This window comes from Balaenoptera ricei, chromosome 8 (assembly GCF_028023285.1).
Source record: "Balaenoptera ricei isolate mBalRic1 chromosome 8, mBalRic1.hap2, whole genome shotgun sequence".
In the NCBI taxonomy this organism is placed as follows: Eukaryota; Metazoa; Chordata; class Mammalia; order Artiodactyla; family Balaenopteridae; genus Balaenoptera; species Balaenoptera ricei.
This window is the reverse complement of record NC_082646.1, coordinates 103,713,501-103,738,110: the sequence shown is the minus strand read 5'-3', so window position 1 is coordinate 103,738,110 and position 24,610 is coordinate 103,713,501. Positions and strand designations below refer to the sequence as shown.

Below are 24,610 nucleotides of genomic sequence, written 5' to 3'. Positions count from 1 at the left end.
CCCGCAGGAAAGGAGAGGGAGAGGCAGAGAAGAGGAAAGAGAAGGGTCGGCAGTGAGGAAGGGTGGAGGAAGGAAGAAGAGTTAGGGGTCGGAGGAGGGGAGAGGAGAGAATTAGGGAGCGGGAAGTAGAATCTGGGTAGCCCCAGAGGCCCGAGGGGGTGAGAAAGACACGGAGAGGGGACAGGGGAGCAGAGGGGAAAAGGGAGAGGCAGGGGGACCAAAAGGGGTGAGAAAGGAGGGAAGGGAGGAGAAGAGAAGAGGGAGGCCGCGGGGGAGGGCTGGGGACAGGGTGGGGGTCTGAGAAGCGCAGCGGGGGCCCAGGATGCCCGGGCCGCGCGCCCCAGTGGAGCCCCGAGAGTCGGGGGAGCGCCGGCCGCTGCTGGAGCGCAGGCCGCGGGGGCCCCGACGGTGGTGGCGGGCGGCGGCGGCCGCGGTGCTGCTCGTGGAGATGCTGGAGCGCGCCGCCTTCTTCGGCGTCGCGGGCAACCTGGTGCTCTACCTGAACAGCGCCGACTTCCACTGGGCCGGCGAGCAGGCGTCCCGCGCCGCGCTGGTCTTCCTGGGCGCCTCCTACCTGCTGGCGCCCGTGGGCGGCTGGCTGGCCGACGTATACCTGGGCCGCCACCGCGCCATCGCGCTCAGCCTGCTGCTCTACCTGGCGGCCTCCGGCCTGCTGGCCGCCACCGCCTTCCCCGACGGCCGCAGCTCCTTCTGCGGCGAGATGCTCTCCCTGCCGCTGGGGCCCGCCTGCCCCTCGCCCGGCTGCCTGCACACCTCGCCCGCCCCCTACTGCGCCCCCACCCTCTACGCGGTGTTGCTGCTGCTCGCCCTGGCCGCCAGCTCCGTCAGGAGCAACCTCACCTCTTTCGGGGCCGACCAGGTGAGTGGCGGGAGGGCCCGCCCCGTCGGGAGGCCCGGGGCGCGTTCATTCGGAGGGAAAGCGATGGACCCGGGAGTCAAGAGGCTCTGGCTGCCAGCCGGCGTGATCCCTCTCCGGGCCCAGTTTCTTGATTTGAAAGAAGCTGTGGGGTTGGGGGTTTGGGGGTGCGGACCCCTACAACAAAAACGATGGCAACAATAGTGATAACCGTAGTTGGCCTTTGACTATGTGCCACTTTCAGTGTTTTAACTCATTTCATCCTCTTAACGACTTAGAAGGTAGGTAGTATTTTTATGTCCATTTTACAGATTAGGACACTGAAGTTTCAGGACATTTATCAGCCTGGCTGAGGTCTCATAGAGAGCAGGTCGAAGAGCAGGGTAAGGGTGGCTGCACTTCAGGCCCCACACCTTGCGCCCCATCTGTGTGTTGTCGGGATCTAGAGGCTGGCGGGAGCCTCTTCCTGCCAGCTGTGCTAGAGGTTGAGTCAGGCCCACGTGTTCAGATCCCAACTCTGCCACTCACCAGCCAGAGGCACTTGGGCCAATACCTTAACTTCTGAGCCTTTTTCTGTACCCTTTTGGACAGAACATGGCACATAGGAGAAATTCAATAGATATTTGTTAAATGAATGAGTAAATACTGTGTAATAACAGTATATAACATGGCTATATATAGCTATGGCTAGTATATAACAGTATATAATATAACGTGGCTATATTTTGATAGCTCTACTCAGCGGGCTATTAGACAGTAATTTTTAAAAATATGTAACGTGACTTGAACAAAACCACATACAGTGTTAATGAGCAAAAGCAATGCAAAATTGCATACAGAATATGATTACAGCCATGTGAAAAGACCAGGTGTCAACAAAAGGGGGAAACAGGAAAAAAATTGTGACAGTGGTGTGATCAGGTGCCACTGGACTAATTATACTTTTTTCCTAATTGTCTGTTTTAAAATGTTCTTTAATTGCATGCATTACAATCAGAAAGGGGACATTTTGGAAGGAATATTGCATCCAGCTGGCATCCACAATCCAGCATCCAACACAATCTCCAGAGTCCTTACCAAGGAGTGACTCATCCAGCCCGTTTGGATTCCTTTGACGATGGGGGATTCAGTGCCCCCAGGACAGCCCTGTCCATTCCTCAGCCACCACTGACCTTCCCGCAGACCAGGAGACCCCCAATATCTGCCAGTGGGAATCTCTCATCTTCCCTTAATTCTGCTCTTTCATTGACATCCCACTCCACCCCCAGGTGCCCTTGACTTCATTGACCTCCAGAGGGCCTCAGCCATCTACTGCCTCCTGTCTGTCCCTCCTCTTGGTGGCAGAATTGGTCTCTCAGAGGCTCGGCCACTGGGTAGCATGGACTCTGGGTGGGGCCAGGCCAGGCTGGAAGGCTGCCTGGGGGTCTGGCCTGATCCCTAGGACAGTTCAGAAACACTAGAATGATTTGAGGCAGGGATGGACATCATTCGATTAGATTTGAGTTCTTTAAAATGGCTCTGGTTACAGGGTAGGGAGTGGATGGGGGTAACACGAGTGGGCACACCAGAGTAGTGAGGGGGCTGCTGCAGAATTCGGGGGGGGCAGTCGGATGGGGAGTGCGGGGGGGAGTGGGTGGCACCATCTGGCAGACAGCCATACCCAGGAACTGAGTGTTTAACACACTTGCTGATTTCAGAAAGGGCCATCCATCATTCTCGACAAAGTGGCTTCTCAGTTTGGGAGAGCTCATTTATATCCTGAATGGGCTGCCTGGTCTTCCCCTTAGAGTTGCAATTGTCATATTCATTTATATCCAATTAATAAATGGAGTGCCTGCTCATAATGGGACTTATTCAATTTTCTGCTTGAAAGTCTACAGCAAGGATTCTCAGTGAGTGAGAGGCCCCTCCCTCCTCATCGCCAAGAGGACCCCTCAGAATCTCCAAGGGGATGCAGTTTTAAGCGCACCTGTGTGGACTAAAATTTTACATTTGGAAAATGAACAAAATACCTAGTTACCTTTTTCTTAATGCAACTACAGAAATTAAACCTTGATAAAATCTTAACTAATGGATATATGTATCTCTGGGTGGAAGGAGAATAATGTATTCTGAGATTTGGGGAGTTATTGAAATGGTGATGGAGTACAGAATCATTTATCTAGAGAGGTGACCTCCAGACATCACTGCTTTTAAAAAGTACAGATGCCCGGGCCCTGCCCCAGACCTGCTGAGTCAGAATGTGGGACCAGGGTCTAGGAGAGGTACGGGCAACCAGTGCAGTTGATCCAAGCCAGCAGACCGGAAGGGGGCCTGGGGCCTGGCTGTTGCAGATTGATCCAAATCCTGGGTAAAGATTTTCAGCCCTACTGCCCTTGCTGTGGGGCCCATTTTTTTTTTTCACCAGGCCAGAACCCGCTCTTGGGGCCGTGTCTGGGACCACTTCTGCTTTCCCTGATTATGCCAACTTTGTCTGACTGGGAGGCAAGTTGTGGTGGGAGCACAATGGGAAACTCCATTGGCATCTTCAAACTGCAGAGGAAATTTTCAATTAGACTTCTAACTGTTCTTTCAGTAATATGCACAAATCATGTTTAATAATGTGGAACAGACCTGAGACCTTGACTGGCTTTTTTCTGACTATGAAGGTGACACACAGTATGGATTGCTCAAAGACAAAGAGATAAATCAGCTAGAAATGAACAAAGTGGCACCAGAGACATCTGTTGTGTGTACTACTTAGTGACAATAAAAAAGCAATGTGTGTCAAGGGCAGGAAGAAACAGCTGTGTCAAAATGTCCTGATCATTAACAGGTGACTCCCAAGAGAAGGGTTTATTCATCCATTCAACAAATATTATTGAGCATCTATTTAGTGATCAGGATGAGGAAAGTGCCAGAACGCCCACCCACTGATCCAAGAAGTGTCTCTGTGGGAGAGGGGGTACAGGCACACGGCAGGGTGCCCTCACACCTCCTTGGCCCTCACTCTCACCCTTGCCTGGCAGGTGATGGATCTTGGCCGCCATGCCAACCGCCGCTTCTTCAACTGGTTTTATTGGAGCATTAATGTGGGTGCCGTGCTGTCGTTGCTGGTGCTGGCCTTTATCCAACAGAACATCAACTTCCTGCTGGGCTACAGCATCATCGTGGGCTGTGTGGGCCTGGCCTTCTTCATCTTCCTCTTCGCCACCCCCAGCTTCATTACCAAGCCCCCCACAGGCAGCCAAGTGTCCTCCATGCTCAAACTTGCTCTCCAGAACTGCTGTCCCAGGCGGTGGCGCCGACACTCTGCCAGGTAAGGGGAGGGCTCTGGGTGAAGGGGGCACGTGATCCAGTTTAAAGACATTCTGGATCAGCTCCAGTGGTAGCCCTTTATGATGACCAGCTCCCCAGTGGGCTAGAGCTGCCCGCCATGACTGAGGATGTTGATAGAGATCAGGGTGATGGTGGTGGTAGTGGCAGTGGACTAACTGTGGAAAGTATCAGGATGTTAGTGGTCTTGACAGTGATGGTGGCGATAAAGATAGGGATGATGGTGTTATTAGTGACAAGGAAGATAAACACTGGCAATGGTGATAACCATGGTGGTAGAGTGGTGGTTATGAAGATGATCTACCAGTGAAGGTTGTTGGGATAGCAGTCTACGCTACCTGGATATTAAGTATAAGAAAGGCTAAGATGTCAGCCAAACTGGCTCCCTTTCCCATTAGCTGGCATTCAAGGGAGGAAGGTGCTGAATGGCCTTGCATGTGCACAATGGCTTCCTTTTGCCCCTCTCTTCCCTGAGTTAATTGACTACTTATGCTAAGCAAACCTGTCTCCAGAACCTTGGACCCAGTTACAGCTCCTGTCAGTGGGATCTAGACAGAAAAGGTATAGAACATGCTTTCCCCCAACCTGGTGCATTGCTGTAAGGTTTTGTTCGAATGGTCCATTGCTGCCTAACTAACTACCCCAGAACTTAGTGGCTTAAGCAACCACCTTTTTTTACCCCTCAAAATCCTGTGGGTAACTGGGCTCAGCTGGACAGTTCTGCTTCTTATGATACCACGGGGGGCTGCAGTCACTGAGGACTTGAAAGGGCTAGAACATCCAAGACGGCTCACTTTCCTGGCCGGCAGTCGACGTTGGCTGTCAACGAGGACACCTCAGCTCCCCTTCGTGTGGCCTTGCCCCCCAGGTGGCTGAAGCCTCTCCCGGCAAGGTGTCTGGGCTGCGAGAGGAGGGAGCATTCCAAGAGGGAATGTTCCAGAGGGCAAGAAGTGGAAGCTGTCGGTCCCTTGAAGGCCTTTTGGAGGTTTGGAGTCCCAAAGCATCACTCCTTCCTCATTCTGTTGGTCAGTACAGTCACAGGCCAGCTCAGATTCAAGGGCAGGGCAGCAAAAATCCACCTGTTAGTGGAAGAGCAACATCACAGACTGGGTGGGGAGAAGCTGATGGTGGCCGTCGCACCACACCGGTGTCGTCCCTTTCGGAATCTCAAAGGACGGGGCAAGGCTCTTGGGCAAGTAGGGATTAGAAGTCTCTCAGGACAAAGGGCAAAGGGTAAAGGGTAAAGGTTGATCTTTCCTGTCTCCTAATAATGTTCCCTCCACCCCTACCTCTCCATCCCTTGTTCTGTAGGGAGAGGGCTCCCATGTTGCCTGTTGAGGAGGATGGACTTGGAGACCGCACTGGGGGAACTGGGGTGTCTCAAATTGTGACAGCCTCTCTCTCTGAGTCAGGCACGGACTGGGGCTTCCCTGGTTCCCATGGCACATCAACACTACGAGCCAAAAAATCCCCCAAGACTCTGCTCGCCACAGCCTCTGGTCTTACTTTCCCCAGGACCCGAGAGGCCACAGCTCTAGGATGGAATGGGTCTTGATCGCCAACTCTGCCACAGGGATGACAGTGATAGTATTGACAGTGGCAGTGCCAGCACTGAAAAAATAATGGTGATAGAATGAGAACTCCACGGAGGGGATGGCTTTGGTGATGGTGATGACCATGCTAATGGTGATGATAGGGATGCTGGCATTGGTGATGATGGTGATGACGGCGAAAGGGATGCCGATGGTGGAGTGGAGGACATGAGGGTGGCGATTTCCGAGATGATGTCTGTGATAGCCGGTGACAGGGGAGTGGGATTAAAGTAGGGGATGATGGGGGAGGTGGGAAGGCGGCCGTGGTGGTGGTGACGGTCGCAGCCATTTTATCTGCTGCCTCTATGGCCCCTCAGAGACCCTCCAGGCGGCCAGCTGCTGCCTGACCAGAGGTCTCCCCAGCCTGGCCCTTCCCCCCAAGAGGACATCGCCAACTTCCAGGTGCTGGTGAAGATCTTGCCCGTCTTGGTGACCTTGGTGCCCTACTGGATGGTATACTTCCAGGTCAGCACCCCTGCCCTTTCGCTCTGGGGAGGCTGGCTGACCAGGCCCCTCACTGGTCTCATCTCTCACGGTAGATGCTCAGGGTATGTGGAAAGGGGGAGGGGCTCACAAAGTGAACTGCTGCCCCGTAGCAGCTGGGGTGGCGCCTGGCGCTAAGCCGTCCCAATAATTACACTCTCTGGGTGGTAGAGCACAAGGAGCTCTGGAGACGGGTCTGAGGCCCAGTGATTGAATAAGTCACCCCATCTCTCCGGGCCTCAGTTTCCTGTTAGACTAGAGGCTCTCACAGTTCTGCAGCATTCAGATTCTCCAACTTGGCAACGGAGGCCCAGAGAAGGTGTGTCGGTTGCCCGAGGCCCCACAGCAAGTTAGGGGCAAGCTCAGTGCCTCGAGTGCTTTGCAACAGCGGTTCCCCACCCTGGCTGCGCCTCAGAATCCCCTGCAGAGCTTTTAAAAAAATACAGATTCCCAGGTCCCACCGCAGACTACCGAAAGAGAATTGCTGGAGGAGTCTCTAGTGTAATAAACTTCTCAGATGATGCAGACGCTCAGCCAGGTTTGAAAACCGCTGCTTCCCGCCCGCTCCCCAAGGGGAAGGTTACTGCAGTGAATGTGTGTGCGGGTGTGTGGAGGGCGGGCTGCAGCCTAACCCCAGCCTCTAATCCCCAGTCCACAAGGTCACTGCCTCCCACACACGCTCTGCAGGAACCTTGTTGCGAGCTGCAGAGGGTCAGGGTTGTGCAGGGCCAGCCTGCTACTTGGGGGTGGCACAGAGGCGGAAGGTGTCTATGATGGGACACGTGTGTCCATGGTTGATCCCTAGTCGTACCAGTTGTCAGAATACTGACATCCTTCCATACCAGTCAGCAAACAGCTGCTGCTCTGAGCAACCCAAGTGCCCTCCTCTGGTCCCAGGCCCTCCTGCAGGATTCTCCCAGACCCCCCCTCCCCCATACAGCAACTAATGGGATAACGGCCGGTGTGGCGGGGCCCCCTGGAGCGTGCTCCTGCTGCTGTCCGGGGCCACTCTGCTGGGTCAGTGCCTACGCGGTCCCCAGTTGCGTCAACCTGTGGGGCTCAGCTTGGCCTCAGTGTCAGATGAGCACTCCCTGCGGGGACAGCCATGCATTATCTTCCCCATGTCAACAAATATTTATCCACGCTTACTCCGTGCCAGGCCCTGGAGACAAGAATGTGGGCCAGACCAGCTGGGCCTGGGCTCTGGAGCAAAGCGGCACGCACAGCCCTCAGGCCTGGGAACAGAGCAAAGGAAGCTCCTGGGGAGGGAGGAGGGTGGGAAGGTCACTTTCCCCCTGAAGCTGGGCGAGGGGACAACCGCCCAGCTGCCCTGTGCTACTGCGGAGGAATGCCTGCCTTGGAGCTGGGAGCATCCTGGGATGGAGGTGAGGCGGCCAACTCTGTTCCAGCCTCACCTCCAGCTCTCTCGGCAGATGCAGTCCACCTATGTCCTGCAAGGTCTTCACCTCCAAATCCCGAACATCTTCCCAGACTACCCTGCCAACAGATCCGCGGCTCTGAGGGCCCAGGGCGGTGGCTACAAGGTGAGAGACACACGTGTTCAGCCCCCACTTCAGGCCGGGCTGGGGGCTTCCTCCAAGAAAAGGAGGAAATGAAGCTGCCACCACACTCCCGTCCCCCAGCGGCACGGCATCCTCGGGATACAGGAAACGCACCTGGAGGCCCAGACATCCTGCCAAAAGGCTCAAGTGCATACAAGACTTCAGGCCAGCTTCACTCCCACCCACTGCTGCTCTGAAGCGGGCCTCACTGCCCAGTTTGCACCAGGTCCTCAGATCAGGCACATTTGGGGGCATCCTCAACTTTACCTTGCTCCCTCCCTCTGTGGGACTCCTGGATGCTCAGATCTCTGCCTTTCACCAGGACTTTCCAAACCAGTTCCTTGGCATTTCAGAGACTCTTAAAATCAAAGATCTTCAGAACTGGCAGATAAATGACATATCTGCTACTAGACCTCCCTTCCTTGCCCATGGCAGACATCACTAATCGATCATGGCATTCTTTCATGCTGAGCCCATGAACATTCCAGGCAGCCACTACCAATTGATAGAAGTTAAAGGAACGTATTTGCCATCCCTGATCTAATCCATCCCCTAGTTACCCAGCCGAGGAGTGTGTATCAGGGGAGGGGACAGGACTGACTCTGGGTCACCCAGGGACAGTCTGGATGGAGTCCAGGTCTCCAGACTCCGGCCCAGAGCTCCTTCTGCTCTGCTAGCCTGCCTCTCTTGGTTCCTTCTTTCCCAGATCCCAGAAGCCTGGCTCCTCCTGGCCAACGTCGTGGTGTTGCTGATCCTGGTGCCTGTGAAGGACCACCTGCTCGATCCTTTACTGCTGCGCTGCAAGCTGCTTCCCTCGGCTCTGCAGAAGATGGCGCTGGGGATGTTCTTTGGTTTCACCTCGGTCATTGTGGCAGGTATGTCGGCCTGAGTGGAGGGCCTTGGGAAGGGGGCTGGCCTTTGTCTGGGGCTGGGGGGAGGCTGGCTCCACCGGGGGCTGATGCTGAAGCTGTGGGCCTGGGCCAAGTACACCCTCCACCCGTGGGTGCCAGTCTTGGCTTCTGGAAGATGTGAGCTGAAAGAGACCCTCCTCCTTGAGTCCATCCTCCCCTCGTTTTGACAGATGAGGAAACTCAGGCCAGGAGAGGAAAAAAGATTTTCCCCAGTGGGATGTAAGCTTCCTGAAGGCATGGGATTTTTTTCTTTTTTATTCACTGCTATGAATAATGCACACGGGTGCTCAAAAAATGTGTTGAATGCATTTTTCCAAAGACACACAGCCATTTAGCAGTTGGGGGACATTTTTCAAAAAGTATCTATTATTTATTCTCTTCCCTCTTCCATTTCAAAAGGATTTGAAGCCACTCATAAGAAAGAAGCTCTGGTAAAGAAGCCTTGCATGCTACTGCACAAACCTCAGCCCTTTTCACTTTGTGACTTAAGGATCCTGAAGTTACTTAGTGTCTTTGAGCTTCATCTTTAAAATGCGGAGAGTAATTCATTCAGACCCTGTGCAGAGGCCAGGCTCTACCCTCCTGGACTGTGGTCTAGCAGGAGTGTTGTGAGGATTAAACAAGATGAAGTTGGTAAAGCACCCAGCACCATGCCTGGATCACAAGTAGGAACCAGAGGAATTAAAGCTCAATTAGTATTGTGTTGCAAGTATGAAAACCAAACTAGATTCTTTTTCAGCTACATGCTTTAGTGCATTTTGTCCTATTTCATCCTCACAATAATCCTGGGATTTTTATTCCTACTTCTTGCATAAGGGAACTGGGTCTCAGAGAGGTTAAGTGATTGGCCCAAGATCACACAGCTAGCCAGTGGCAGGACCAGGCTTGGAACCCAAGTCACCTAATTCCATATCTGGTGTTCATTCCACTAGAGCACAGCTGTCTCCTAAGCAGTGAAGGGGAAGGAGATAAACTAAACTTGAAAGCCAGGTTAGAAACGCTATTGTAATACTTGATGCCGCAGTAGAGGAGTCATGTGATATCATGGGAATGGGGCTGGCTTTGAAACCAGACAGGCTGGGGTGCAAATACAGCCCCAATTACTTATCAGCTGTGTGACTCAGGGCTGATTACTTAACCTAAATTTCTCTTTCTTACTTACAAGAATGCATATTAAACGCCTCGCCTATAACAGGCTCTCAATTAACGAGAGCTGTTACGGTTGTTGAGTGCAAAACCTAGTTCTGAGCTTCCTAGCAGCCAAGGCAAAAAGGGAAGAACTGGAGGGCCAGTGTTCTTTTCCTTACATGCTGCCTAGTCAATGACTGGCTACTTAGTGAACACCCACTACATGCCAAGCTCTGTCATGGGCTAAGCTGCCTACTGTGGGCCTGACTGTAGCCCCTCTCCCCACCACCAGGAGTCCTGGAGATGGAGCGTTTAGAGTACATCAGTCACAACCAGACGGTGTCCCAGCAGATCGGGCAGAACACATATTATGCAGCACCACTGTCCATCTGGTGGCAGACCCCTCAGTACCTGCTCATCGGGATCAGTGAGATTTTTGCCAGCATCCCAGGTACGCTGGACCCCTCCCCTGCTCTCGCACGGGTGATGGGCTCTGCCTGGTGGTGCCTCCAAGTCAGAGGTCCCACGGGCACAGCCTCTGGAGCTTGTCTGCATGGAGGAAGGCGGGGTTTTCTGAGCGGGGCTGCAGTCACCCCGTGGGGACTTATCAGCACTGGTTTGTGCCAGGCACTGCGATAGGCAGTGGGGATTAGAGGTGAACAAGACATTTCCCATACCACCTTCCCCCACAGTCCCCCTGGTGCCATGTTCCCCACCCTCTGTGACTTTGCGGTTGCTGTTCCCTCTGCCTTCCCATTTCCCAGATTGGAAGTGAACTCCCATTTCCCCTTCAATTCCCAGTCTAACTGCCCTCTCCTCCATGAGGCCCTCTCCAAGGCCTCTGGGCAAAGGCGGTCCTCTCTGTCTTCCCTTTGTTCATGTGGCCCAGGGCAGAGGGAATGGGGCGGGGGAGACACTGGGAGATTTCTGAGGTTGAATCAAAATGATTTGGTGATGCTGCTGAAGGTGGGCAGAGAGGGTGAGAGAGAAAGAGGATGAGGACGGGGCTTCTGTCACTGAAATGGGAGACCCAGGAGGAAGGGGAAGAGGGGAGACAGAGCAGTGTGGGAGCACCCAGGTGGAGGTGTTCAGGGGGGATGAGCAGGGCAGAGGCAAGGGGTCACCCAGGGGAAGCCAAGAGGGAGGCCTGGCTGGGGGAGGGGAGGGCTGTGGCCCAGCAGGCTCTGCTCCTCCACCAGCCCCTTGGGTCGTCCTTCCTCCCTCTCTGCAGGCCTGGAGTTTGCGTACTCAGAGGCCCCGCGTTCCATGCAGGGCGCCATGATGGGCATCTTCTTCTGCCTGTCTGGGGTGGGCTCGCTGTTAGGCTCCAGCCTGGTGGCACTACTGTCACTGCCGGGGGGCTGGCTACACTGCCCGGAGGATTTTGGTGAGTGTGGGGGGCCTCCCCGGGAATGGGACATGGGTGGAGGGCGACTTGGAAAGGTGATGGCAGCTGCCAAGTGCTTTGACCCCAGGCAGATGGAAATGGCACGCTAGACTCAGAGCAGGGCTCTCGCCCAAACCCGGCCCAGCGCCCACAGCATGGTCCTGTCCTGAGCCTCAGGTACCCTAACCGCCCAAAAGGAATCAGTGAACTCAGCAGACCTCCAAGGCACCTTCCTGCTTCCGGAACTCTGCCATTCTGGCTAAGGGTCACCTTTCTCTGTGGTACTTATGAAGCTTTAAGCCCCTGAAAGAACAGCAAGCTACCAGGGCATTGTAGACGCCACAGGAGACACCTAGGGCAGCCCGATGCTAGTGGGCTATCTGCCCTGTGTTTTCAGACCCCACCCATTGCCCACTTTGGCTTCAGCTGCCAGCGCTGGGGGATCCCTGCCCTGACCCGAATGCCAACCCCTCCTTTCCCCAGGGAACATCAACAAATGCCGGATGGACCTCTATTTCTTCCTGCTGGCCGGCATTCAGGCTGCCACGGCCTTGCTGTATATCGGGATCGCTGGTCGCTATGAGAGGGTGGCCCAGGGCCCAGCCTCCCAAAGCTGTCCCAGGAGGGGCAGTGGCTGAACACGGCCCCCACTCCCCCCCTTGCCTCTCTCCCCCAACAGACAGTCACAGGCCCAGCTGGGGTTTCCTTCTCAGTTTATTCTGTACCCAACATTAGGATGAAATGGTTCTCATAAATAAGGGCCCTGAGCCCTTCCTCACGTCCATGGTCCATGACAAGGGGCAGGGCAGCGGGGGCCTGGGTGGGAGTCCTTGCGAGGGACCAGGCAGGGGACTCGCATCGACCAGCACCAGAGGACGAGCAGGAAGCTGCCCAGGCCAGAGGCCGACGGCGCCGGGCCAGGCAGGCTGGGGAGGGTCAGGAGCTGCCCCGGATCCGCTCCATGTAGCTGCGCAGCTCCTCGGGGTCCTTCAGCCCCATGTCCTCACACACCCAGCGGATGTCCTCCTCGCCCGCCACCAGGATGGACTGCACGGCAGGGGCCCCCACGGGCTCCTCGGGCAGCTGGGCTGGGGGTGCTGGCGCAAACGTCACAAACTCTACTCGCTTCCGCCGCCCCCCGGCTTCCTTCCTGGCCAGGGTGCTCGAGGAGCTGGTGGTGCCCCCAGCAGGGGCCTGGGCCAGGGTCAGGGCCTCCCCTCCTCCCCCACTCTCGCAGGGGCAGCCCCCCTCCCCCTTGGGCAGGCCAGGGGACTGCCGGTCCAGCTGGCGGCTCAGGTCCTCCTGGTCAGTGCCCAGCCAGACCCAGTTGTGGGGCTGGGGGGAGGCAGGGTCAGCAGCACCGTCCGGTGGCTCCTTGCGCTGGTAGCGCAGCATGAAGACCACACCATTGACCAGGAAGATGAGGATGGCCAGACAGAAGATGCCCAGCAGGGCGTACATGCCCAGCTCTAACTCGGTGACCCGCTGAGGGGCGGGGACCATCTCCTCCTCTTCCTCCTCCTCCTCCCTAGCTTCTGCCTTCTCCTTCCCGGCCTCCTCCTCTGCCTGCTCAAACTTGTACCTCACATCCCCGCTGCCCCCCACACTGCCTGCCGCCCGCCGTTCTCCACCCACGCTGGCCTCTGGGGCCGGTGAGCTCTGAGCTGGGCTGGATGGGAGGGCAGGGGCTGGGGTGGGAGCAGGGGACAGCCCTAGCCAGGCGGTGCCAGAGGCCAGGGGCACACGGTGGCGGCCCCGGCGGCAGGGCTCGGGCGGGTGCAGAGCCACATGCAGGGGCAGCCCCTTGACGCCCGCCCCACTCACCACCACCCCGAGTTGGGCACCCCGCTCATAGGCTGGCAGCACAGCACCGGGCTCCTCGGCCGAGACGGACAGTCCCAGGTCACGGTGGTTGTAGAGCTCAGCGGGGGCCAGGGTGTGGTCAGAGAAGGACAGCCACAGGGAGAGGGCCACCTCCTGTCGGGCACACAGACACAGGCAGAGACACGCGAGGGCACGCACGCATGCACACAGAGACCACTCCCACAGAGACAGGCCACACGGAGGAGGAGAGACCAGAGAGAAAACAGACACAGGTAGAGGGACAAAACACAGGGAGAGAGGGGACATGCGTCAATCACCTGTCTTCTACTCAGCCCCGGGGTCTGAGTCATCGGGAGGGTCCTCAGTTAGAGCCATCTAATAACCTCCCACTGCCACACTCCAGCCAGCCACTGCTTGATCACCTCCAGCCGCAGAGAGCTCACTACCTTACAGGGGTCAGTCCTCATCCTGAAAACCCTAAGGTGAAGGGTGGAGGTACCTCCCATCCCCCTGTTATCAACCCCCAGCTGGAGATGTTGACCTCATCCCCCTGACCCCCCAGCTGTCACCTGCTTTGGGGCAGGAAGGGCTGACTGTGCCCAGCACGTGGCTGTGACCTCCCCGGGGTGGGCAGTGCCCCGGCTTAGGGCAAGTGAGATGCCCATCACTGGCTGCACCCGCAGCTCCAGCACCGAGACCTTGTCATCCGTCACAGCCAGCACCTGCTCCCCCAGGATGGAGTCAGATAGCGGGGAGCGCACCTGAGGGTGAGAGGGAGTTGGAAGTGCGGGGGGGGGCCTCGTACACAGACAGCCTCCGCCCTCTGAGAGCCCAGCACCCTTACAAAGGGATCTGGTTTGTGCTCCCAGCATCTGCACAGGCTGCTTTCCCACCTTTGGCACCTCAAGACCTGGCTCCCACATACCCAACCCCAGCCCTTCATACTTTGAGGACTTCCCCCGTTACACGGGCCGCCCTATTCTGACCCAATCCCCAACCCCCCTGGGTTCATACCTCCCCAGGTACACCCTGGGCCTTCCGACACTCTTCACACCTACCCATTAACATTATGGGAGTCACCTACACCCTTTTCAGGCCGTCTGCTCACCTCGATGGAGGTGACGCCGGGCTCCCGGCCCACCAGGACGCGGCCTCCCTGCAGCGAGGCTACGCTCGGGTCCTGCACGCGGGCGTGCGGCGCCACGAGGTGGGACACGTCCAGCAGCCAGTCCGGGCCGAGCAGGTGGGTGAGGCGGCGGCCGCCGTCCAGCGGGTGGGCCGCGAAAGGGACGAGGAAGCGCACGCCGGCGCGCTGGTACTGCAGGCGGCAGCCGCGGACGCGCCGCTCGGCCTCCTCCGCCCCTGCCGCCTCGGGCTCCAGCACCCTGCGGGGAGCGGCGGCCCGGGGGCGGGGCGTCAGCGCGGGCCCCGCCCCTAGCCGGCCGAGGGCCCCGCCCAAGGGAGGCCCCCGGCTCCTAGTGGGCGCACGTTTCCCAAGCCCCGCTCGCAGCCGCACCTCCGTGGTCAGGTCCTTCCACCTGCAGGCGCCGCGCCCCAGTCCCATTTCTGACTGGTGCCTTTGCCTAGGCATCAAGCCGCTCTCGCCCTCCTCTTACTCCTAATTGGAACTCTGGTTATGCGTGACGAGACCCTCTCTTATGGGGGAGACCCACGGTGCTCACTCTCTGGAGGGCCTGGGAGCTCAGATTCCAGAGGCCTGAGGCCACCTCGTCCTTGGGCTCTGGTGGGATCCCCTCAATATTTACTAAGTGCCATCTTAGGCTTTGAGGACACAGCAGGGAACAAAATAGACAAAATCCCTCCTTCAAGGGCTTACATTCTAGGGGAGGAGTGTGGAGGGTAGTCAGACCACAAACAAGATTAATCAGATCACGTGGTATGTTAGAAAGGGATACGTACTATAGAGAAATAAGGCAGGGAAGGAGGAGAGGAGTGGAGGTCGGCAATCACAAACAGCGGTCAGAAGCTGGGTGATGGGCGGGCAGGGGGAGAAGGAACCGCAGGCAATCGGGCAGTTTTTCAGACCCCAGCTCGGGCTTATGGCTGTGTCCCCTGCACCCTCAGTCCCAGAGCGACTTCGCCAAGGCCTGCCAGCTTCCCCAGGGCTCCACCTACCCTTCCGCTGGGCCAGGTACCCTCCAGCCTCGGACCTGCTCGAGGGTGGTGTCGGTGAGTTCGATGCGCAGGGGCAGCAGCGGGGCCCACACGGTCAGCCGCAGCGAGGCCCGCAGCCGGCGCCACCAGAAGTCCACCTGCACCCCCTGAGCACCCCGGCTCTCCTTGCCAGCCACAAACACAGCGTCACAGGCCTCGGACACCTGTGGGAGGGCAGAGGACAGGGGGTGGGCTCAGCCACCCGGGACAGGTATGGACCGGGGGGCATCTCTTGACCCCCATACCATAAGAAAGGGGTACGGTTGAAATTCATTCTGTATTTTTCTGTAATGCGTGTCCTCAGATTAAGATTTCCCCATGCAGCCAAGATCCATTACCCTGGCAGGAACAGTCCTTCCCTGAGTTCACCTGGGGCTCAGCTGGGGGAACTGGCTATTTGCACAGGACAAAATCTCCTGGCAGAGGAGGGTTTGAATCCACAACTTTGGCTCCTCGTTAGTGCTGGCCTCTGGCTTTGGTGCTGGAGCCACCAGGTACGAGTGGGTAGGCAGAGGCTGAGGGCAAGGCAGACCTATCTGCCTATCGGCAGACCGTGAACCCTCAGGTAGGAACCACTTACAAAGAGACAAAGTGCTGGCACAGGTAGCCAAAGACACCTCCACTCAGGCGGCCAGAATTTAGGAAATGCAGGCTCTGGGCTTCCCCTCTTAGGGGAATTCAAAATGGGGAGTGTTGCCCTGCCTTTTTTTTAACCTCATGGGTCATTATGAGGCTCCAATAATAATAGATGTCATTATTTTTACCATTCGATAATGATTATATTGTATTATGATTATAACAGCAATAGCTGCCGTTGTTCAGCCCCTGGTCTCTGCTGGATACTGTCTTAGAGTGCTTTTAATTCTTACAACATCCCTAAAATAGATTCCCATTTTAAAGCTTAGGAAACGGAGGCTCAGAGAGGTTGAGACTTATCCACAATCACACAGCTAGCTGATAACAAAGATGGGCTTCAAATGAAAACTTTCCCACCATAAAGTACATGCCCTTAACTCTCCCACGTCAGTTCATTTGCCAGTGCAGTAAGAACGTGAAAGTGCCTAAGTTGGGGGTTTGGGGGTTGCACAGCTCCCACTTGACTCTGGAGAGAGTTGGTGGGACCAAAGCTGTGGTTCCCCTCATGAGGTTACTGGTGTCAAGAAGAAGCTGTTCTCTTGGGGACCTGAGTGGGGAAGGAGGAACGCTGTGTGCGCCACGCGTACACAAACGCGTACGTGCCACTCACCTGCAGGACCTGTATGTTGGCTGACTCGCAGCCGATGTGCTCTGTCACCTCCACCAGAGCTCCGCCACTGTCCACGGTGACAAGGCGCACAGGGACGTGCCGCGGCACTCCAGTCAACGGCGCCGTGTTCACCAGCTCCTCAGCCTGGGGGTGCAGGAGGAGCTCAGCCCCAAGCTCTTCACCTCCCTTGGCCCCCAGTCTGTCTGGGAAGAGCTGGGGACCCCTTACCTTGGCCAGTGGGACGAGGGCTCTTATGTCCCGCTCCGACACCAGGATCTCCCACACCATTTTGTCCTTCTCTGCTTCGGGGGCCTGGCCTGGGTACTCCAGCTGCCATGTGACAGGGCGAGTGACCGCCACGCCCCCACTAGTGCCATTCTCCACCAAAAAGTCCACCCACAGGAACTCGGACAGTTCAAGGGGGCTGCTGGCCAGAAGAGAGAGAATCTGAGTGCTTGAGAGTGGCCAGGCACTGTTGTGAGCGCTTCCTGTATTCGTGACGTAGGTCCTACGATTATCCCCATTTTACAGATGAGCAAACTGAGGTCTGGAGGTTATGTAACTCACCCAAGGTCACACAGCAAAAAGTGGTAGGGCTGGGATTAAACCCAAGCATCCTGGCTCCAGAGCCCAAGTTCTTATCCGCTCAAGATCCATGGAGCCACTTTACCAACCCCTAGAATGCTTGCTGGCTCTCCTGCCTTCCTGGGCCCCCTGCACTCAGGCCTCTGTCTTCCACAGCCATTGGGGTGGCATGAAGCACCAATGTCAATTTTTACCAAGTAGGAAGATTCACTTCCCAGTCCCAGAACTGGCACTTGACACCTTGAATAATAAATAACCTCACGGTTTCCTTTGATCAAGCACCTACTATGTGCCAGGAACCAGCCTAGACGCTTGCTGGGTGGTACCTTATTTTCACAAACCCTAAGGGATGCATCATTATCCCCATTTCACAAGTGAGGAAACAGAGGCTCTGGTGGGGTAGGGCGGGGGCGTGCTTAACTGGCTTGCCCAAGTTATTTATCCAAAAAGTGTCAGAACTAGGATTCAAACAGGGGCTACAAAGCGCATGGCCTTGACCCAGACTCAGGGCATGAATAAGAAGAGTTCATAAGTGTTAAGAACTGCAACTGGGCTTTTGGAGGAATATTAATGGCCGGGAAAAAGGGACCCATTTGGTGATAGTGGGAGGCAGGGTAGCTGCAGTGAGGGTTGTGACTGGGTGGCCAGGATAGATTGTCATCACCTGGAATAAGACTCATAGACACTCACTGTTCCTGGCACGTACCTGGGGATGGATAAATAGTAGCTGAATGAACAAAAGATATATCTGCTTTGTGCTGCTTCCTCGAAGGAGTCTGCTCTTGTGCCTGCCTACATGGGAATATGGGGGCCGGCAGCCCCCTCCCCTCGGGCCCCCTAAATCTGCCCACTAGCACTCTAGTACCATCCCTCCCTGCCCTACCCCTCGTGAGAGGTAAGTACCCACCTGGAGTCTGGCCCCGCGGGCCTGTCCCGGTGGCAGGTGATGAGGGTGGTATGGTGCTTGGAGCCCTTGAAGCGGTCCAGCTTGGCAGTCCAGAGGGCTGGTTGGGCTGGGCGGGCAGCTTTCACATGCAGCCCCTTCTTTACCTTGATCCTGGGGAAGGGGACACAGGTCCAGTTTGTCAGGGGGGTGCTGAAGTGTGGACTGGATCAGAGCGGGAAGATAAGGGACTCCAGTCTGAATCTCCTCCTCGCCATCCTCTGACCCACAAGGACCGCATCTCATGGCAGGTCCTCCCACACAGCTCTCACCCATTCAAAGACCACTTATGACTCCCCACTACCCACGAGGTCAAGTCTTAGCCTGGCATCCGAGGCCCTCCAGGGTCTGGTCCAGTTTCTTCTTTGGCTCTCCACGCACTCTTAGCTTTAGCTGCACCCAAAGTACACGAGCACGATGCCCTTGAAGCCTCTAAGCCTTTGCTCAGGCTGTGCCTTCAGCCTGGTCTGCCCTTCCTTTCTTCACCTGCTCATTCTTCAAGTCTCCAGCAACACAGATACCATTTCCTTTATTAAGCTCTCCCTGTGGCAGGATGAATTTCCCCTGCCTCCACCCCCCTAACCCCAGCCCGTGCAGCACTTTGTACCTTCATCAGAGCTTATAATCCAGTTCATGCCCGTCCAATCCCCTTCCCTACCACTAGGGGTCCCTTAGTGCCAGAGGGGGACGGGGCCTTGCTCTTTTCTGAAGGTCCAGAGTGGAGACACAGGGATTGGCATATTTTAAGTGTCTAGGGAGATCTAACAATGATACGAGTGAGAGAGGAGGGCATGAGAGACAGGGAGATGGGACAGGCACCTGTGAGACACAGGGATGGGACACACACAAACCCGATTATGGGATAGGCAAGTCACGCTCTGCAAATCCTTGGCAGTAGTAAGACTGGGGTAGGGGGGACTTCCCTGGTGGGGCAGTGGTTAAGAATCTGCCCAGCCCAGTGCAGGGACACGGGCTCGAGCCCTGGTCTGGGACGATCCCGCATGCCACGGAGCAACTAAGCCTGTGTGTCACAACAACTGAGCCTGCGCTCTAGAGCCCCGTGAGCCCCAACTACTGAGCCTGCGCACCACAACTACTGAAGCCCGCGCACCTGTGCTCCGCAACAAGAGAAGCCACCACAACGAGAAGCCCGCACACGGCAACGAAGAGTAGCCCCCGCTCGCCGCAACTAGAGAAAGCCCGCGTGCAGCAACAAAGACCAAACGCAGCCAAAAATTAATAAATTAATAAATTAATTAAAAAAAAAAAAGATTGGGGTGGGGGACGGCTGGGGGTGGGGCACTTCCTGAAGAAAGGGACAGGAAGGAGGGCCTTCCTATGGGGAGGAGCCAGCTCTGTCCAAAGGCTAAGGACCCATGGTGAGGGTGGTAAGAGGGAAAAGATGCAGATGAATGGGACTAGGGCAAATGCCTCGGCCGGGGCATCCCAGCATTAACCACTCCCAGGCACCGCACTTCCCAGTTTTTAAGCTCTCTCCCGTTTCCCCTCCCTGGAGCCGCAACTGCCCTGTGGGCAACGTTAGCCTACTGGACAAAGGAGTCTCAGGGAAGTGCCAGGGGAGGGGAGCTTCCTCCTTCTGATTCCAAGTTCAGGGCTGTGCCCAGTCGCCGGGTCCTGCTTGCTGCCAGGGCAATCACAGTGCTTGGCCTGGAGGGGGTATGGCGGACCCATGTTTTGCAGAGGTCAAGGATTCCACTAAAGACCCCAAGAGGAAGAGGTACCTGCACAGTCTTCCTGCAGAGGTTCCGGCCTCTGACCCGCCCCCAGGGGCCCGGTGCTCACCGCAGGGTCAGGACGCTGGCTGTGAAATTGTGTTGAAGCAGGAGGGCGGCACTGAAGAGCTGACCGGGCCGCACGGGCATGTCAGGCACCCGCAGAGTCACTGCCTCATCCAGGGGCACCTCTTGGTACTGTGGGGGGTCCGCGGGGCGCAGCTCCACGTCGCCCACTGGGAGGGCCTGCTCCCCAGGGTCCTCCTCACCGCCGGGGCCGCAGCCCCCAGGGCCCTCGGCTGCCGGCTCCAGTGTGTAGGCCAGCTCGGCCCGCGTGGCCGAGCCCTGGGAGAACCAGTGGGAGGGGAACTCCATCTCCACTACACAGGCGCCCAGGGATGGCTGCAAAGACACAACGGCCATGGTCAGCGTGGCGGGGGAGGGGAGTCCCAGCACCCAGGGCGGGAAACCCAGAGCTGCAGGGGTCCATGAGAGCAGGGCCAGCACGGGCCGCAGACGCATCCCACGTGACACAGCCAACTGGCAACGCGACCGAGGCTAGGTCTCAGAACGCGTCCACTGGCCGTTCTTCCACCTTTGGGAACAGCCTCATTCCAGAGGGAACCAACCCCAACGCCTGCCCCTAATCATGCTCCAGGACCGCCCTGACGACCACTCAGAATCCTCAGGCCTCTCAGAATCCCACAGCCCACAGAACACCTCTCTCCAGTGGAATCCTGTGCTAGACTGCAAAAGAGCAGAAATTGCAATAATAAAAGTAATGCTAACAATAATACAAACACTCACTGAGGGATTGCTCTTGTGCCAGGAATTGTGCCAAAAGCTATTCTTGCACCCATCTCATTTATTCTTTATTCCAACTCAATATGAGGTAAAAACTGTTATTATCCCATTTTACTGATGAGGAAACTGAGCCTCAGAGAGGTTACATTACTTGCCCAAAGTCATGTACGATGGACTGAACTCCTTAAGGGGCCCTAAATAAGAGGGACCCGCGAAAGCCAGCAGAGCAGGAATGGAGTCAGGTGGTCCATGACCTCCAAACCTCCCAGGAGTGGTGAGCCCTCTCTTCCCTACTCCGGGACCACCCTCTGGTGGACACAGCAGCAGGGCCAGCCCAGGTGGGGCCCTCCCACTCACCTGGAAGCGGCAGGCTTGGTGAGCAGTGCCTGCAGGGTGTGTGGCGTGGAGCCGGGCACAGGGCAGGCTGCCAGGCCCCGGGGGCCAATCCTGCCCTTTGAGGTGGAAGAGGACGCGGGCGTGGGGCTCCGCTGGAGTCACAGCCACTTCCACTGACACGGCCCGCACGTCCCACGGGACTGGCCGTTGCTGTGGCTCAGTGACCCGAGGAGGGACCACCTGGAGGGAGAACGGGGGTGCTCAACAAAGCAAGGGGTGGGGAGAAGCAAAAACTCAGGCTGGCAGGAGAGAGCCTTTATGGGCCTCCTTTTCCCCCTCTGGAAAATGGGGAGCACAGCTAGGGCTGAGCCACACACAGCAGACCTTGGCTCTGAGTCCGGTTAGCCCAGGAGACTCTGGTGGCCCCTCCTTACCTGCTGAGTGGCGAAGGGTGGGTAGGAGGCCCGGAGAAGTGGCTGGGCCCTGGGCCAGGGCTGCAGGAGCAGAAAGGTCTCAGATCGGGAGCCCAGAGAGGAGTTGGCAGGTGGATAGCGGCCCACCTGCTGCACACGGAAGTGCTCGGGGGCATCCAGGAGCTCCAGGGCCGCCGGCAGGTAGACTGGGTCCAGGGGGTCCTGGTCACACTCCACTGAAGAGGGAGAAGGGGGAGGGATGGTGACAGCTTTAGAGCAGGCAGGGGCTGAACTCAGCTTTGTCCTGGGGCACAGCAGTGGTGGGCGATGGAGGAAGAAAAGGGTTGTAAATGTCCCATCCTCCCAGGGTGTCGGGGGGAGTCTCCCCATTTCACAGATGAGGTAACTGGGACCAGGATTTGAATCTACATCCAGGACTGACTGCCAGCTTCTGAGTCATTCCTTCTTCTGCCTTCCACAGATCCAGGCCTTCCTCACGCCAGCAGAACCTTCTCAATGTCTCCTCCTCTCCCATTCCTGCCCCCTACCTACCTGCCTCTGACACCAAGGCATTTGCGGGGTACAGACCTCCCAAGACAGGGTCTATGTAGTAAAAGATGGTGATGAGGTGAGCTTTGTAGAAGCAGAGACCCTTTCTCAGCCCCTGGGTCCTTGGCCAGACTTGGCTGGGTATCCACACCCCCTCCCGCTGCATCATCACCATGGCAACCTTGCACTGGTTTCCCGAACTTGCTCCCTTCTACCCATCCCAACTGGGTACTGGAGTGCAAGTCTAGGATGGGGGAGGGGGGTGGGAACCATAAGCTTGGGGAGAGAGTCAAAGTATTCAACCAACAGTCAGAAGGGCAAAGGACCCCTAAGACCATATTTGCTTTGTATCAACTGACTATTAGTTAGCCCTAAAAATAATAGTTAACATTTTTTGACAGCAAGCTGTATGTTGGCTACTATTTTAAATACTTTACATGTATTAACTCTTTCGGGTTTTGTAATAGCTCTGAGAACTAGGTTCTATTAATATTAATCCCATTCTGTGGTTGTAGAAAATGAAGCTGAGAGGTTCAGGGACTTGCCTGGGGTCCCACAGCAGGAACGTGATGGAGCTGGGAGTCAGAGCCCAGGCACCAACCATTACACACCCTGCCTCTCCACCCTCCACCTCTCTCCACCCTGTGCTGCTTTCCACCGTGCGCCCTGTGGGCTTCATTCCCTAGAGTGTGGGTCTCTCCTCCTCTGCTGGGCAGCGCCTCCCTCCTCCTTCAGGGTCAAGAGTCATTGTCACCTCCTTCTTAAGGAAGCCCCCTTGATTGCTTGCCCTCTCACCAGTCCCCTCAGTCTTCTGCACCCCTGAATTAGTTATCTTCCTGTCTGTCGGCTGGGGGCCTTGTCTTACTCATCCCAGCATCCCCCATCCCTGGAGAGGATGTCCTGGGAGCCTGGAGACCTGTGTTTACGTCCTAACTCTTCCTCGGTTAGGCTTGGGTCAGTCGTTTAACATCCTGGAGCCTCAGTTTCCTCACCTGTAGAACAAGCGAGCACGGTGTCCACACGGTGGACAGGGGAGGGCTTTGTAAACTATGGTGCGCTGTCTGGAGGAGGGCTTATTGCTGCTGCATAATAGATGTGACGAGGCTTTCCTCTTCTCTCTGTGTGAGGGGTTATTAGGGCTCCTGCTGGGTCCCCTGGGGAGAGGAGCAGGTGGCTGAAAGCAGCCCTAAAGCCAGTTCGCTCGCTCTCAGCCCCACTGCTGGGCTGGGGGACGTGATGGTTTCAACCTCCTTCTAGACCCTCCCCAGCAAGGAGCATGTGGCTGAGAAGCTCCACTCCCCGCGCCCCCCACCCCGAAGTGTAACAGGTGAGTGACTATGGCTCCCTGGGGGCAGACCCTGGCTTCTGGTCCTTCTCCTACTCCATATACTCCACTGCCTGGATAATTACAAGATGCTCTGTGGCCTGGCTCCCACGGACTCGCATCACTCAGAGCTCAGCTCTCTTGTGGGGGGAGGGGGGCAGGGAATGCCTCGCTCTCTGTGGCATCATCCACCTGGCAGCCTCAGCCCGCGCCAAGGGCAGCCTGCCTCCCACGCAGGGGCACAGGGGAGGCGGTGCCCCTTCCTCCAGTGATCCCCATACTCAGGAAGGCACCGATGAAGTAATTCCAAGGTCAAAGAGCTCCTTGGGGCAGGGGGAAGGCGGCTGCGGATCTCGCAGGTCCTGGGCAAAGGGGCTGCTTCCCGTTCCGTGGGGGCTGGGTTGATGGTTGCGGGGAGGAGGCCAGGAGCCACGGGGCTACAGCTCTCTGTACCGCAGATTAGGGAGCTGGTGCGTGCGGGGCAGGGGGCAGCCAGGTTAGACGTCGCGACTGGAGGGGAAACTCGTGGAAGGTGCGGGGACACGGCGAGGATGGGGGGATGACGGTGAGAGCCCGGGGACCCCGCTGGCCTTGGGTCAGGAAGAAGTTGCCAGGTTATGCAAGTGAGGAAAGCCATAGAGGCGCGAGGCTGGGGGCCAGATCCCAGGGGTAAGTCCTCTCCAACCCTCAGGGCACGCTGCGGGGCGACCCGGCTCGGGGTTTAGTCCCAGAACTCGCGGGTTCCCGGCTCCCGAGCATCCCTCGCGCTCGGCCTCTGCTCGGGCCCGGCTGCCCCTCGCCCCGCCCCGCCCCTCCCCTCCCGCTGACCTCTCACGACGTCCAGGGCGAGGGCCACCAGTAGGCAGAGCCAGGGGCCGCAGGGCCCCCGGGGAGCCGCTGCCGCGAGCCCCGCCATCCAGACGTTCATCCTTCCCACGCAAGGCCGGGACTAGGCGGGCGGCTCAGGTGGCCGCGGTCCTCCCGGCATCTCCCGGCCCGACCGGGCCGGCTGGGTCCCCGCCGCCCGCCAATCCGCGGGCCCGCCCGCCCCGCGGCTGCAGTTCCCAGACAATAGAGCGGGAGCTAGAGCTGGAGCAGGAGGGTGGGAGGGAGCGAACGCGGCTCACGGGCTGCCCCTCAGCCCCGCCGGGTCCTAGTGCCCTACGGATGCCGAAGCCCCAAGCGCCCCTGTGCTAGAGGTCGGGCAGAAGGCCACTTCCCCGGGGACTGACTTGCCTCTGCCAAAAGGGACATGACGACGTGTTCGGTTCGCTCCCTTTCGGAAGCTCCTGACCAATGAGGAAAAAGCACCTCCTCTGCCTCACCCCCACCCCACAAGCAGCTCTCCTATAAAGGCATCTGACACTTGAACCAGAACCAGAATTCGGGGTGGGGGGGACGTAGAGAACCGAGCTCCGGGGTG

General features: G+C 57.2%; 2 protein-coding genes across 4 annotated transcripts; one reads left to right on the top strand and one right to left on the bottom strand.

Annotated features, from left to right (window-relative positions):
• The first annotated feature begins 322 nt into the window (after positions 1–322).
• SLC15A3 (solute carrier family 15 member 3) lies at positions 323–13,229 on the top strand. The gene is made up of 8 exons (XM_059931682.1): positions 323–880; positions 3,886–4,175; positions 6,102–6,249; positions 7,701–7,811; positions 8,536–8,704; positions 10,161–10,319; positions 11,100–11,255; positions 11,739–13,229. The coding sequence occupies exons 1-8, from the start codon at positions 323–325 to the stop codon at positions 11,891–11,893; spliced, it is 1,746 nt and encodes a 581-aa protein (XP_059787665.1). The 3' UTR covers positions 11,894–13,229.
• On the bottom strand, positions 11,952–24,277 carry TMEM132A (transmembrane protein 132A). 3 transcript variants are annotated; one of them, XM_059931680.1, is made up of 11 exons: positions 24,016–24,277; positions 21,336–21,550; positions 20,923–21,141; positions 19,832–20,163; positions 17,993–18,142; positions 16,729–16,927; positions 16,501–16,644; positions 15,216–15,418; positions 14,188–14,464; positions 13,649–13,840; positions 11,952–13,232 (listed from the first exon to the last, which is right to left on the bottom strand). In XM_059931680.1, the coding sequence occupies exons 1-11, from the start codon at positions 24,113–24,115 to the stop codon at positions 12,192–12,194; spliced, it is 3,072 nt and encodes a 1,023-aa protein (XP_059787663.1). In that variant the 5' UTR covers positions 24,116–24,277; the 3' UTR covers positions 11,952–12,191. The 3 variants fall into 3 exon arrangements, with proteins under 3 accessions (XP_059787663.1, XP_059787664.1, XP_059787662.1); XM_059931681.1 differs by having other exon boundaries at positions 16,729–16,924; XM_059931679.1 differs by lacking the exon at positions 24,016–24,277 and having other exon boundaries at positions 21,336–21,756.
• Positions 24,278–24,610: the final 333 nt, after the last annotated feature.

Coding starts and splice junctions, on each gene's coding strand:
- SLC15A3 (XM_059931682.1), top strand. CDS start 323: ATGCCCGGGCCGCGCGCCCCAGTGGAGCCCCGAGAGTCGGGGGAGCGC. Junction 7,812..8,535: donor CCCAGGGCGGTGGCTACAAG/GTGAGAGACACA, acceptor CTTCTTTCCCAG/ATCCCAGAAGCCTGGCTCCT. Junction 8,705..10,160: donor CACCTCGGTCATTGTGGCAG/GTATGTCGGCCT, acceptor CCCCACCACCAG/GAGTCCTGGAGATGGAGCGT.
- TMEM132A (XM_059931679.1), bottom strand. CDS start 21,704: ATGGGGAGACTCCCCCCGACACCCTGGGAGGATGGGACATTTACAACC. Junction 20,164..20,922: donor ACCAAGCCTGCCGCTTCCAG/GTGAGTGGGAGG, acceptor GTGTCTTTGCAG/CCATCCCTGGGCGCCTGTGT. Junction 13,841..14,187: donor CCGGCGTCACCTCCATCGAG/GTGAGCAGACGG, acceptor TCTCACCCTCAG/GTGCGCTCCCCGCTATCTGA.